A 13,556-nucleotide genomic window follows, 5' to 3' on the forward strand; every position below is an offset into this window, starting at 1 on the left:
GCGCGAACGCGACGCGGGACGCCACGCGCGTGCTCCTCGGCCACGGCTACGCCTACGGCTACGACGGCCTCGCCGCGTGGGGCGGCGAGGGGGGCGCGAAAGCGGACGACGTCGCGCTCTATCTTTTGTGGCGCGCGGGCGCGGCGGCCGTGGACCGCCTCGCCGACGCCGTCGACGACGACGCGACCTACGGCGGCCCCGCCGGCGCGGCCTTCGTCGCGGCGACGGCCGTCACCGCGCCCGCGGCGATGGCCGCGATCACGTGGGGCCCGAAGAACTGCAAGGCGCAGGTCCGGTCCGACGTGCTCGCGACGCTGCGGCGGCGCGCCGACGCGTTCCTGGACGCGCACGCGGACGCGCTGCTGCCGCGTTTGCCCAACGCGTCGCGGGGCTACGCATTGGTCGTCGAGCGGAGGGCGCCCGAGCCGGAGCGCCGGCGGCGCCTCGGCGGCAAGGGCGACGCGCGGCGGCGCCACGTGCACAACATGGGCGACCTGCTGGCGGCGCTCCGGGCGGCGCGGCCCGAGCTGGACGTGCGGCCCGTGGCCTTCGACGGGTCCATCCCCTGGGCGCTCCAGGTCGCGCTCTGGCGCCGCGCGAAACTCGTCGTCGGGTTGCACGGCGGGGCGCTCGCGAACGCGCTCTTCCTCTCGCCGGGCCAGGGCCTCGTGGAGATCACGCCCCGGGAGCACTCCTGCGGCCACCCGTCCATGTTCGCCCACGTCGCCGTCGCCGTGGGCGCGACGTACCGGGGCGTGCTCTGCGCGGGCTGCACGATGCGGTCGGGCGGCGCCGTCGACGTCCCCGCGGTGCTCCGCGCCGTCGCCGCGGTCCTCGACGACGACCCGAAGCCGGCCCTCATGGCCGACGGCGAGTCCGGGGGGACGTAGGGGGGGGACGCAAGAATAGCGACCGCATGGACTTGTAGATGTCTCGGCCATGGCGAAGTCCTCAAACATGAGCCTCACTGGCCGAGCCGTCGCACCACTAATGAGGCCCAACATCCCCGGACGGACACATTCGTGGCATCCCCTTCAATAACTAGTCCAACATCGACCCGTCATCGATCTCGGTCGACTTATGGGTTCCTCCACGCACTTGCTGTTTCTCAGCGCCGGGTTGGCCGCGGCCCTCGTCGCCCCCCCGGCACCAGCCCCGCGCTGCGCGCGCGCGACATCCACGGTCCTCCGCGCCGCGCCGCTGCCGTTCACGAGCCCGCGGAAGGTCGACGAGGCCCTGCGGCGCAACGACCCGTTGCTGCACCTCGCGTCGCGCCTCATCCGCGACGACGACGCGCGGCGGGGCATCCGGTCCATCTACGCCTGGTGCCGGCGCGCCGACGACGTCGCCGACGAGGTCGGCGTGAACAAGGGTTTGGCGCTCGCGAGCCTCGACGAGATCGAGGCCGATCTGGCGGCGGCGCTCCGCGGGAGCCCGCGGAACGCCATCGACGCGGCGCTCGCCGCGACCTTCGAGGCCTACCCGGCGCTGTCGACGGCGCCCTTCGAGGCCATGCTCGAGGGCATGCGCGGCGACCTGCGGCCGGAGAGTCTACGGTTCGAGCGCTGGGACCCGGACCTGAAAACGTACTGCGAGCGCGTCGCGGGCGGCGTGGGGCTCATGCTGCTCCCGCTGCTCGGCGCGACACCCGACCCCGTCGTGGAGCGGCGGGCCGTGGACCTGGGCGTCGCCATCCAGCTGACGAACGTGCTGAGAGATGTAGGGGCGGACGCGCGCGACTACGACCGGGTCTACCTGCCCCTGGCGGACCTCGCGGCCTGCGGCTGCGACCTGGAGGACGTGCGGAAGGGGCGGCTGACGGCGCCCTACAAGGACGCCGTGCGGCTGCAGATATCGCGCGCGCGCGACCTCTACGCGTCCGCGCGCCTCGCGATCCCGGACCTGCCCAAGGCGTCGCGGCTGCCCGTGGCGGCCATCGTCGAGCTGCTCGAGAGCATCGTCGACGAGCTCGAGGCGCGCGACTGCGACTCGCTCTCGGGGAAGCTCCGGCCGTCGGCGGTGGCCGTCGCCCGGGCCGTGGTCCGCGCGTTCCTCCGGTCGTAACCCCCCTTACGCGGCGAGGCCGGCGCTCAGCCGCTCCGGAGGCCGAGGACGACGCCCGTGGCGAAGCCCGTGCCCGAGGGCATGTTGTACTGGAGCACCTCCATGGCCTGGCCGTACAGGTTCTCCGCGTCGGCCATGTCGATCTTCCCGTCGTGGTTCACGTCGAAGCGGTCCTGGAAGTCCTTGCTCAGCTTCTCCTGGTCGACGACGATGTAGCCGTTGTAGGCGAGGGCCTGCATGAGCGCGAAGATGCCGCCGAGGCCCGCGGCGACGACCTTGGACGCCTTCTTCGCCGCGAAGCCCGCGCAGTAGCCGCTGCAGAAGCCCCAGCTCAGCTGGCTCGGCACGCCCGTCGCCAACGCCGTCGACGCGTGCTTGCCGATCTCCGCGAGGAGCTCGTCGCCGCCGGCCGTCATCGCCCGGTTCTTGGCCAGCGCGAGCGCGAGCGCCGCGTCCTTCTCGTCGACCTTGCCGTCGCCGTTCAGATCCAGCGCCGCGAGCACGCCCAGCTTCTCGCGCACGGCGGCCATCTCCTCCTCGAGCCGCTTCTTCTCCGCCTCGAGCTTCGCGGCCTCGCTCTTGCCGCCGAACCAGCCGCAGTCGGCGGGCTTCTGCGTCGCGCCGGCGGCGCAGGCCGCGAGCGGGGCCGCGCGCAGGCCGCGCAGGGCGAGCCGCGACGCGAACATGGCTGGTTGGTGGTGCAGGCGGGCGGCGCTGGATCCGCGAACGTTGACGAGGTGGGGAGTGGCTGATCCACCGAGTTTGATGGCTCAACGTTCGTTCACCTGGGGGTGATCATCGACTCGTTGCCCCACCCGTACACGATTGTTTGGGGCAGCCACTAGCCGCCGCGATCGCGCCGTCGCCGCCGTTGCGACCGCAAAGCCCGCGAAGCGCAAAACGAGACCATGTCGGCGGCGCGCGCGCGGCGGGCGCAGAACGCGCAGGTCGCGTCGCGCACGCGCCGGTCGGCGGCCGCCGACGCGAACCGCAACATCCTGGACCGCGTGGGCCCGTCGAAGCCCAAGATGACGCGCCTCGTCGCGAAGAACATCGGCGCCTCCGTGAGCGCCGTCGACGTGCGGTCCCTCTTCGCCACCGTCGGCACGGTCAAGGAGGTCCGGGCGGTTTTGGGCGCGTCGTCGACGGTCGTCACGTACGAGGTCGACTTCGCGGACGCGGCGTCCGCGCGCGAGGCCTGCGTGCGCTTCGACCAGCGCACGCTCGACGGCCGCGTCATGGGCCTGAGCCTCGAGCAGGCCGGCGGCGCCAAGGCCGCGGCGCCCAAGCCCGCGGCGAAGGCGCCGCCGAAGAAGGCCGCGGCGCCGCCGAAGAAGGCCGCGAAGACGGCCGTCGCGAACAAGAGGGCGCCGGCGACCTTCGTCGTCGACCTCAACGCGACGAAGAAGAAGGCGCCCGCGCCGAAGAAGCTCGTCGTCGAGCTCGGCAAGAAGAAGACGGCCGCGGCGGCCAAGAACAAGCCCAAGACCGTCAAGGCGCTCCGGGCCAAGGTCGCCAAGAAGGGCGAGCGCCAGGCGCCCAAGATCGCCAAGGCCGCGACGCGCCGCCTCGTCAAGGCCGCGCTCCGCTAGGCGCGCGGTCTTGGTGCAACATAAAAGTGATTGAGGTCAAGGTGCCTTTTTTGTGGCAATCGATGTAAGGGCTGAGGTGTTTTTTGTACGCGCCGCTGCCGCCGGGCTGACGCGACGCAAGAGACCACCATGCGCTGCGCCATCACGGGCGCGCTGTCCTACACGGGCCGCTACCTAGCGGCGCGCCTCCTGGAGAAGGGCCACGACGTGCTGAATTTGAGCAGAAGAGCGACGCCCATCGCATTGGCGCCGCTCTCGCAGCGGCAGGCGGACGCCCTCGCCGCGGACCGCGTCGCGCTCGATTTCGACGACGTCGACGCGATGGCGCGCGCGCTCGAGGGCTGCGACGTGGTCTACTGCTCGCACTGGGTCCGCTTCGTCGCCGGCGACGGCGACCCGCACGCCGCCGCGGCCGCGGCGAACGGCCGCCTCTTCGCTGCGGCGAAGCGCGCGGGCGTCGCCAAGGTCGTGCTCATGTCGCACACGCGGACGTCGACGAGTAGCCCCTTTCCGTACATCGCCGGCAAGGCGAAGGCGGAAGACTTGCTGCGCGAGGCGGATCTCAACTACGCGATCGCGCGGCCCTGCGGCATCTTCGGCGACACGCCCGAGGAGTCGATCCTGATGAACAACGCCGCGTGGGTGCTGCGCCGCGTGCCCGTTTTTTTGGTCGCCGGCGCCGGCGACCACGTCTTCCAGCCCGTGCACGTCCGCGACGCCGCGGCGCTGCTCGAGGCGCTCGGCGACCCGGCGACGACGGGCGAGGAGCGCGACGCGTGCGGTCCCGACGCGCCCACGTCGCTGGAGCTCTTCGGCGCCCTCCGCGACGCCGTCGGCGGGCCGGGCGTCGTCGTGCCCGCGCGGGGCCTGTTGTCGACGCGCGCGATCACGGCGCTCACGCGGCCCATCGACTGGTACACGGGCGACACGCTCCTCGACGCCGACGACCTGGACCTGCTCACCTCCGGCCTCACGCGCGCGGACGACCCCGACGACCCGGCCATCGCCGGGCGCCGGTCGCTCCTCGCGTGGATCGCGGACCGGGGCCCGGACCTCGGCCGGCGCTACGCGTCGTCCGTCGCGCGGTACTACAGGTAACGATCGAGGTGCGCGCGCACGTCCCGGCCGAGCGAAACCTTCTTCGCGGCCCACGCCGCGGCGCACCGCGCGCGCCGCGCCTCGAGCGCGGCGCCGTCGGCGAGGAGCGCCGCGAGGCGCGAAACGTCGGCCGCGTCCCAGCCCGCCGTCGCCGCGACGAGCGAGCCCGCGAGGTCGTCCCCGAGGAGCGCGGCAAAGTAGGCCGGCCGCTCGACGACGGGGAGGCAGCCGCACTCGAGGGCCTCGTAGAGGCGGAACGAGTCCGGGTGGATCCAGCCCACGGGGCACGGCGCGAGCGCCGCGGACGCCAAAAGCCGCGCGTACGCGTCCGTCGCCAAATTGCCCGGCGCGTCCCAGTCGAGGGCCTCGGAGACGTGGGACGCCCGCGTTCCGGGGAGCGCGCCGAGCGCACCGAGCATGGCGCGCCGCGAGCTCTTCGTGCCCTGGCCCGCGAAGGCCCACGCGTTCGTCCGCGCCGCGCCGCCGGGGGGCTTTCGGAAGCCGGTCTTGTACCCGAGCGGGACCGCGAGCACGTTGCCCAGGTCGCCGTAGGCCTCGTCGCGGTAGCAGCGGAGCACGCAGCCGCACTTGCCGTAGAGCCGCCGCAGGTCCGCCGCCTTGGCCGCCGCCGGGTCCTCGCGCTCGAGCGCCTCGAAGTCCGCGCGGATGGCCTCGGGCCAGGACCTGGGCAGGAAAAGAGTGCGAAATTCCCAACTTTGGAGGCTCCTCTCTCGGTCGTTTTCCACTCGTTCGGCTAATTTTTGGACGAGCGATCATCTCTCGGAGCGCTCTCGACGCGTGGATGCTTTTTCGGAACGCGCGCGCGCGGAACACTCCCGTTGAAGCGAACTTGGAATCACTCTTTTCCCGCCCGGGCCACGACGGCTCCCAGGCGGCGAGCGCGTCGGACGTCCGCTCGTCGCCCACGTGGAAGAGCGCCAGGGGGCAGGGCGCCGCGTCTACGAAGCGCTCGACGACGGACCGGTCGTGCTCGAAGTCGTTCCAGACGACGAGGCACCGCGCCGCGCCCGCGAGCAGCCGCGCGCGCGCCGCGACTCTGTCGTCGCCGTTCGCCGGGAGCCACGCCGCGCGCCGCCGGCCGGCCTCGCCGAAGAAGTCGTCGCCGACGGGCACGAAGACGGCGTCGACGTCCGCGAGGAGCACGTCGCGGAGCCAGCCGTAGTACCACTTGGCGCCGACCTTCGCGTTGACCGCGTAGACCACGACGAGCGACGCGCCGCTCCGGCCGACGGCCTCGACGACGGACAGGGGCCGCAGCAGCTTCGCGGAGACCCAGCCCCGCGGCGACGCCAGCCGGAGCCGCACGGTGCCGCGCTCGTCCTTGGCGTAGGCGTCGACGGCGACCATGCCGTCGAGGCCGACCTCGCCGACGAGGGCCGACGACTTGCTCACGCCGGCGCGCACGATGACGCCGGCCTTGTTCAGCACGACGTGCGGATCGCCCGCGGCCAGCAGCGGCTCGGCGTCGCTCGGGGCTGCGGCGGCTGTGGCAGCCATGCTGCCCGAACGATGATGCCGTGCAACTTGAACATCAAACCTCAACAATCAACCTTAAGAATGCAAAAACATACATAGGTTTTTACAGAAAAATTCATGCCACGCTGCCGGCAACATGCCGCTTGTTTTAGCAACCAGAAAGCCGAGGTCTCCCGAGCGGGTATATAAAAAAAACGGGCGCGGCGCCTACGCCGCGTTCTGGGAGACGATGGCGTCGAGCTTCGTCGCGAAGGCGGCGACGATCTGGCGCGTGAAGAAGTCGGAGCGGGGCCGCTCGTAGACCTTGTACTCGATGGCGTAGACGAGGCGGGCGATGCGCTCCTGCTTCGTGCCGCCGACTTTGAGGCCCGCGGACTTGCAGTGCGCCGCGAGCTGGCCGAGGTTGAGCGCGCGCGCGTTGACGACGAACTGCGCGACGCGGCGGTCGCGGTCCGCGTCGTCGGCCGTCTTCCGCCGCTTGACGCGCTGCTGCTCGGCGTCGCGCTGGGCCGCCGCCGCCTCCTCCGCGGCGCGCGTCGCGTCGTCGACGCCGAGCTCCGCCTCGTCGTCGGACGCGATCTCGATGACCTCGCCGTTCGCGACGGCCGCCTCGTAGCGGCGCCGCGACAGCTCCGCGGGCGTGTACGTCGTCGCCTCGAGCTCCTCGCAGTCGCTGTCGTCCGCGCCGGCGCCGGCGCCGTCGCCCGCGAGGAGCGCGTCCGCGAGCGCGCGGCGCAGCTCCGCGTCGTCGGCGCGCGACGCCTCGTCCCGCCGGAGCCAGGCCGGCGGCGCGGGCGCGGCCGGCAGGGGAGACGCGGCCGGCGCGGGGGCGGGCGCGGTCGGCGGCGCGAGGCCTCGGGCGTCGGGGGTCGCGGCCGGCGCGTCGAGCGCCGGCGCGGCCGGCGCGGCGGGGGTCGGCGCGGCGGGCGCGGCGGGGGTCGCGGCCGGGGCGTCCCGAGCCGGCGCGGCCGGGGCGCCGGGGGCCGGGGCGTCGAGCGCCGGCGCCGGCGGGGCGTCGAGGGTCACGGCCGGCGGCGCCGGCGGAACCGCGGCGTCGTCGGCGGTCGCGCCGCGCCGCGCGGCCGCCGGGGCCGCGGGCGGGTCCGGGACGGGGGTCGCGCCCGGGGCCGCCGCCGACCGCGAAACCTCCGCGGCCGGGGGCGGCGCCGCGCCGCGCGCGGCGAGGCGAAACCGTAGGAGGTCGACGGGGCTCGCGCCGAGGCGACTGGCCAACGCCTCGAGGAGCGAGACGTGCCGCTCAAGCTGGAAGATGCGTTCTGTCGAATCCATGGGTGGCGCGCCGCCCGGGGGCGGGTACCGGTGGCTGCCTGTAGCCGTACGGCGCGTCGACGGACGACGCGGGAGGCGCTCTCTGTGGCAGCTCTCTGGACACAGCGCCTTGGCCGGGGCGCCGGGGCGAACGTCCGGGGCGAGCGCCGCCACGACGACGACTGGCCGGTCTCGCGACGCCATCGCCGACGCCGCCCCCGCGCCGCACAGGCAACCAGAAGCCTTTAATCTCCCCCGCGCGAGACCGACGCGCCGCCCGACGTCTCCGAGCGCCGCCGCGCGCGCGCGCGATCGGCCGCGCGCGCGGCCCGCTCACTTCTTGACGACGGCGGCGATGTCCTGGTAGCGGAGGAAGGAGAAGCGGCGCACCTCGCCCTCCTCGCCGAACTGCTCGTCCTTGGGGCCGATGCCCCAGGGGAACTTGCAGTAGACGAGGTCGCCCGCGGCGACGCCCGCGTTCTTCGTCACCGCGCCCGAGTCGCCGACGGCGCCGTCGCCGACGGAGACGACGCGCGCGAGGTGCATGGGCGGGTCCTCGGGCTCGAGGAGGATGAGGCCGCCGGACGACGTCTGCGGCGGCGCCAGGCGCTCGACGTAGACGAGATCGTAGAGCGCCTCCTGCCGCGTGAAGCTCCGCTCGTTGACCGACGCCTCGGCGGCGCGGCGCGCCGGCGGCCTCAGCGACGTCGGCCCGGGCCGGAACGCCGACGCGAGAGCCGCGAAAGCGCACCACGCGGAGAGCGTCGACGAGGACCTCATCGCGTTCAACCTCAAGGCACAGGCCAAAGCTGCAGCGAGCGCAAGCAAGCATGGGCGCCCTTGCCTTCATAGCTCTGCTCCTCGCGACTCCCACGTCGTCCCTCGCGGCGCCGCGGAGCGTCGCGCGCGCCGCTCACGCCCGGCGGTCGGCGCCGCGCATGGCCGTCGCGCCCGGCGACATCGTCGTCATGATGAACGGTTTACCCGGCAAGATGGGCTGCAGCGTCGGCGAGGCCATCGTCGCGCGCGGCATGGAGCTCGCGCCGACGGCGCTGACGGGCCCCGACTTCGCCGGCGACGTCGTCGACGTCGCCGGCACGAGTGTAACGCTCGTCGCCGGCGGCACGGACGCCGCGGACGCCGCGGCCGGCGCGCTCAAAGCCGACTGCGCGGCGCGCGGCAAGACGCTCGTCGCCGTGGACTTCACCGTGCCCGCGGCGGCGGAGGCGAACGCGCGCTACTACGCGGCCCACGGCCTGAGCTTCGTCATGGGCACGACGGGCGCGGACGCGGGCGCGCTGAGCAAGAGCGTCCTCGACGGGACGCACTCCGCGGTCATCGCGCCGAACATGTCGAAGCAGATCGTCGCGCTGCAGGCCGTCGTCGAGCGCGCGGCCAAGGACTTCCCCGGGGCCTTCGCCGGGTACGCTCTGGACGTCACCGAAAGCCACCAGGCGTCGAAGATCGACACGTCGGGCACGGGGCAGGACAAGGGTGATTCAACGTCGCTTCAATGTGAGTGTTCCGCGCGCGCGCGTTTCGGAAACAGCACCCACGCTTCGAGAGCGCTCCAAGAGATGATCGCTCGTCCAAAAATCAGCCGAAACGAGCGGAAAACGACCGAGATAGGAGCCTTTGAAGTTGGGAATTTCGCACCCTTTTCCTGCCCAGGTCGGGCACGGCCAAGGCCGTCGTCGCGTCCCTCGCCGCGCTGCAGGACGAGCAGATCTGGTCCAGCGCCAACGCCAAGGTTTCTGCCGCCATCGAGCGCATCGACAAGGTGCGCGACGAGGCGTCCCAGCTCGACGGCGCGGGCGGCCTGCTGGGCAAGGTGCCGGCGGAGCACCTGGCGGGCCACGCGTACCACACGTACGGCCTCACGTCCGGCGACGGCACCGTGCGCTTCGAGCTCCGCCACAACGTCAACGGCCGGTCGACCTACGCCGAGGGCGTCTGCGACGCGACCCTCTTCCTCGCGGCCGAGCTCGCCAAGGGCGAGCCCTCCACGCGGCTCTTCGACATGATCGACGTGCTGCGCGCGGGCGCCATGAGCTAGGGCCGCACCGCTAAAAGGAAAGCAGCCGCGTTCTACCCTCGTTCGCGCCCGCGCCCGCCGGCCCGGGCTCGGCCGCGGGCTCCGCGGGCGCGCCGGCACTTAAAAAAGCGAGCGGCCGCGTTTACCGGGCTAGTTCGCGGCCGCGTCCGCGGGCTCGGGCTCGGCCGCGGGCTCCGCGGGCGCGCCGGCGACGAGGCACTTGAAGGCGATCTTCGTGGACCACGCCTCGTCGGGCTCGGGCTTGCAGAACTCGGGCCGCACCGTGAGCGCGACGCCCTCCTCCGCGAGGTACGTTTTGGCCTTCCACACGGCCTTGATCCCCCGCGTGACGGCCTGGGCGCCCATGGCGAAGGCGACGACGCCGTCGCCCTTGCGCACGGCCTTGGCGATGGCGCCGGCGACGGCCGTCGGCACGGACCCGGACGCGACGTTGAACTCCTGCGCGTCCGCCGCGTCGGCCGCCGCGGGCGCGCCGTCGCGCGGCGCGGCGGCGATGCGGATGACGGCCTCGTTGGACGCCGGGCTCGCCTCCGTGCCGAGGAAGGTCGGGTCGACGACGAGGTCCATGCGATCCGCCTCGAGGTAGTTGCGCGCGAGGCAGACGGCCTTGACCGCGCGGTTCACGCTGGGGGGGCCCGCGGCGAGGAGCTCGACCTTGCCGTCGCTCCGCAGCGCCTGGGCGACGTAGCCCGCGACGGACTTGACGTCGCTCTCGCGCGCGACGGAGCCGCGCTTCGTCACGCCGTCGTCGCCGACGCCCGACGCCGGGGCCGCCGCCTTCTTCGGGCGCGAACTCTTTTGCTGCGGGGCGCCGTCGGCGGGCTTGCGCGGCCCGCGGCCGCTCCGGGGCTTGCTGGCCTTGTTTTTCGAGCGGCGCGGGGCGCTGCGCTCCTTGTCCTCCTTGGGCGCGGCGGCGTCGACGATGGAGCTCATGCTTGACACCGAGGTCGGCGAGCTGCGTTCTCTTGGGCTTGCGCCGGCCTACGATGCCTCGTAGGCTGCCCGGCCGACTGTGCCGCAACATCATGTTGCCCGGAGAAGTTTTCCTTTGACGAGGTGGTGGCTCCTATCTCTGCCGCATCAGCGACCGCATCCGCGAGCCTCCGCGTCCATCTTGCACCGTCCGCGCGCGTACAACGGGCATCCGCGGCATCGCGAGGACACGCCGACGCGCGTGACTTCTCAGCAGAAAAAATGATGCCGCTGTCGCGGCGCCTCCTCATCACTTCCGCGCTCTTCATGTTCCTCACGGCGCTCACGGGCGCCGTCTTCCGCTGGATCGGCGCGGCGCGCGACCTGCGCGCGAAGAAGCTCGACGTCGCGCCGCCCTTCGAGCGCGTCGGCGAGGGCCCGCCGACGAGGACGCCGCTGGCCACCGGGCGCGTGGTGGACGAACCTGCATCTCGACGAGGGCGAGCAGGCCGTGCCGGGCCCCTACGCCGTGCGCGGGTCCGGGTCCGCCCTCGAGGTGTGCTACGGCGCGAAACACCGGTCGAACACGGCGACGGTCGTCGTCGACGCGTTCGTCGCCGACGTCACGGTGACCGCGGCGGGCAACGGCACGCGGTCCGTCGTCCGGGCCGACGAGCTCACGGCGACCTACGCCTTCGGCCGCGGCGCGCGCGCGCTCTTCGCGCGCGGCTCGCCCTACGTCACCGTCGAGCTCGACCGCGGCGCGGACGTCGAGCTCGGGTCCGCGGCGGGCGTGCCGTCCGTCGTGGCGCTCGGCGCGGGCGGCGTGCCGGCGGACACGGGCGGCCGGGGGCCGCCGCGCGCGTGCGCGGCCCACGAGGGCTGCGGCGGCCTCTCGGGCGACTGCTGCCCCGCGGCGGAGGGCGTCTTCCTCGAGTGCTGCGGCGGCGGCTGGCGGCGCCTCGCGGAAGAGGCAACGGGCCGGAGCTTCGCGCTGACGCTCGGCGACGGCGCGCGCTGGCTGCTCTTCGCGTCGGCGGACGTGTCCCTGGCCAAGGCCGGGGCGTCCTGGCGCCTCCGCGCGCCGACGGACGTCGTCGCGCGGTTGGCCTACGCGCCGGACCGCGCGAGCGAGGAACTGCTCGTCGCCCACGCGGGGACCTACGCCGTCGGCGGCAGGGTGTCCTGGGCCGCGCGGGGCGACGCGGCGGTCCTGCGCTTCCGCTGGGCGACGCGGACCTTCGACGGGGCGCCGCTGCTCGGGTTGGCGCTGCCGCATCATGCGGACACGCTCGCGGGGTCCTCGAAGAAGACGAGCTGGGCGGGCCTCAAGGGGCCGCTGGTCGCCGTCGCGGGGCCGACGTGGACGTTCAAGGAGCGGCTCGCCGACCTCCGCTGGGACCACGGCCCGCTGCCGCGAAGCGCGAAAAGCGACGTTCTGGCCGCGCTCGAGACCGTCGCGGACGTCGCGCCCAACGGCCTCGACGAGCGGGACCTCGCCGAGCGCACGGGCGTCTACACGTCGGGCAAGCGGCTCTTCCGCCTCGCGAACGTCGCGCTGACCGCGCGCGCCGCGGGCGACGACGAGACGGGCGCGAAATGGGCCCGCAAGCTCGCCAAGGCGCTCCGACCCTGGCTCGCGACGGGGAAGCGCGGGCTGCTCGTCTACGACGGCGACGTCGGCGGCGTCGTGACGAGGAGCGGCTACAAGGATCCCGAGGCGGACTTCGGGAACGGCAAATACAACGACCACCACTTCCACTACGGCTACCTCGTCTACGCCGCCGCCGTCGCGGCACACCTCGGCGAGACCGTGGACCGCGCGGCCGTCGACGCCCTCGTGTCCGACGTCGCCAACGTCGCGGGCCGCGAGCGGTGGTTCGCCGCGGCTACCGATCCGAACTTCTACGCGCCGCGGTCGTCGCGCGTCGCGGCGTTCGCGCGCCACAAGGACGCCTACGACGGCCACTCCTGGGCGTCGGGGCTCTTCTCGCTCGCCGACGGCAAGAGCCAGGAGAGCGTGTCCGAGGCGCTCCACTGCTACTACGCCGTCGGCCTCTGGGGCGTCGTCCGAAACGACCCGGAGCTCCGCGACTTCGGCCGCCTGCTCCTCGCGCTCGAGGCGCGCGCGGGCCGGGCCTACTGGCACGTCGACGAGGCCAACGTCTACGGCGGCGCCTTCGCCGCCGCGAACGTCGTCGTCGGCGTCGTCGGCGCGGCCGACGCGTCCGCGCGGACGTGGTTCGGGAGCGCGGCGGCCTACTCCATCCTCATCAACGCGCTGCCCTTCACGCCCGCGTCGGCGGCGCTCCTCGCGCCGCCGGCCTACGCCGGCCGGGCCGCCAAGGCGGCGCTCGCCGGGCTCCCGGACCCGGCGGGCGCGCGCGCGCCGGGCGCGCCCGAGAGCGGCGCAACCTCCGGCGGCGTCCCCGGCGACGCCTACGACGCGCTCCAGGGGCCCTGGCGCGCGTTGGGCCTCCAGCTCCTCGCCGTCGCCGACGGCGCCGCGGCCTACGGCGAGGTCCGGGCGCTCGCGGCGGAGGCGTCGCCGCCGGCGCTCGACGCGACGCAGTCGCTGCCCGCGCTGCTCTACTGGGCGTCGACGCGGCCCGACGCGGCGCCGCCGACGCCGGGCGCCGCCGCCGCGCGCGCCGCCGCGGACGCCGCGACGACGACGACGGCCGCGGCCGGATCGACGACCGCGGCCGGCGCTTCGACCGCGGCCGGCGCTTCGACGGCGGCCGCGGACGACGACGCGGCCGCCGCGCCCGCCCCGGCCACCACCGGCGCGCCCGCCTCCGGCAGCGACGCGTCTCCCGACTCGCCCGCCGCCTGCGCGGCCCACGCGGGCTGCGCGGCGCTCACCGGCGACTGCTGCCCCACGGCCGCGGGCGTCGCACTCGGTTGCTGCGACGATCGGCGCTAGACGCGCCTTATAGAGAAGCATGACTATACAAGATACAGCGAGGGTCAGCCGAGCCACGCGAGGCTCGACCGCTTGAAGTGCGCGCTCGACTTCGTCCGCAGGAGGTCGCGCTCCGTCTCGAGGCGCCGGAGCTTCGCCTGCG

General features: G+C 73.7%; 5 protein-coding genes across 5 annotated transcripts; 3 read left to right on the top strand and 2 right to left on the bottom strand.

Annotated features, from left to right (window-relative positions):
- Window positions 1-1,311: 1,311 nt before the first annotated feature.
- AURANDRAFT_6120 (hypothetical protein) lies at window positions 1,312-1,998 on the top strand (the record flags this gene model as incomplete). The annotated part of the gene is made up of 1 exon (XM_009038206.1): window positions 1,312-1,998. A coding segment is annotated over one exon (687 nt), but the record flags the coding sequence as incomplete, so codon positions are not given.
- Window positions 1,999-4,744: 2,746 nt separating this feature from the next.
- AURANDRAFT_63969 (hypothetical protein) lies at window positions 4,745-6,272 on the bottom strand (the record flags this gene model as incomplete). Its single annotated transcript, XM_009038463.1, has 2 exons — window positions 4,745-5,438; window positions 5,605-6,272. 2 exons carry the CDS (start codon window positions 6,270-6,272, stop codon window positions 4,745-4,747), a joined length of 1,362 nt encoding a protein of 453 aa, XP_009036711.1.
- A 186-nt stretch (window positions 6,273-6,458) lies between these two features.
- On the bottom strand, window positions 6,459-7,724 carry AURANDRAFT_63970 (hypothetical protein; the record flags this gene model as incomplete). The annotated part of the gene is made up of 2 exons (XM_009038462.1): window positions 6,459-7,105; window positions 7,607-7,724. The coding sequence occupies 2 exons, from the start codon at window positions 7,722-7,724 to the stop codon at window positions 6,459-6,461; spliced, it is 765 nt and encodes a 254-aa protein (XP_009036710.1).
- Window positions 7,725-8,458: 734 nt separating this feature from the next.
- On the top strand, window positions 8,459-9,576 carry AURANDRAFT_25872 (hypothetical protein; the record flags this gene model as incomplete). The annotated part of the gene is made up of 2 exons (XM_009038346.1): window positions 8,459-8,991; window positions 9,192-9,576. 2 exons carry the CDS (start codon window positions 8,459-8,461, stop codon window positions 9,574-9,576), a joined length of 918 nt encoding a protein of 305 aa, XP_009036594.1.
- A 1,197-nt stretch (window positions 9,577-10,773) lies between these two features.
- On the top strand, window positions 10,774-13,414 carry AURANDRAFT_63972 (hypothetical protein; the record flags this gene model as incomplete). The annotated part of the gene is made up of 2 exons (XM_009038347.1): window positions 10,774-10,962; window positions 10,997-13,414. The coding sequence occupies 2 exons, from the start codon at window positions 10,774-10,776 to the stop codon at window positions 13,412-13,414; spliced, it is 2,607 nt and encodes an 868-aa protein (XP_009036595.1).
- Window positions 13,415-13,556: the final 142 nt, after the last annotated feature.

The sequence above is a fragment of the Aureococcus anophagefferens genome (genome assembly GCF_000186865.1).
Source record: "Aureococcus anophagefferens unplaced genomic scaffold AURANscaffold_8, whole genome shotgun sequence".
In the NCBI taxonomy this organism is placed as follows: Eukaryota; class Pelagophyceae; order Pelagomonadales; family Pelagomonadaceae; genus Aureococcus; species Aureococcus anophagefferens.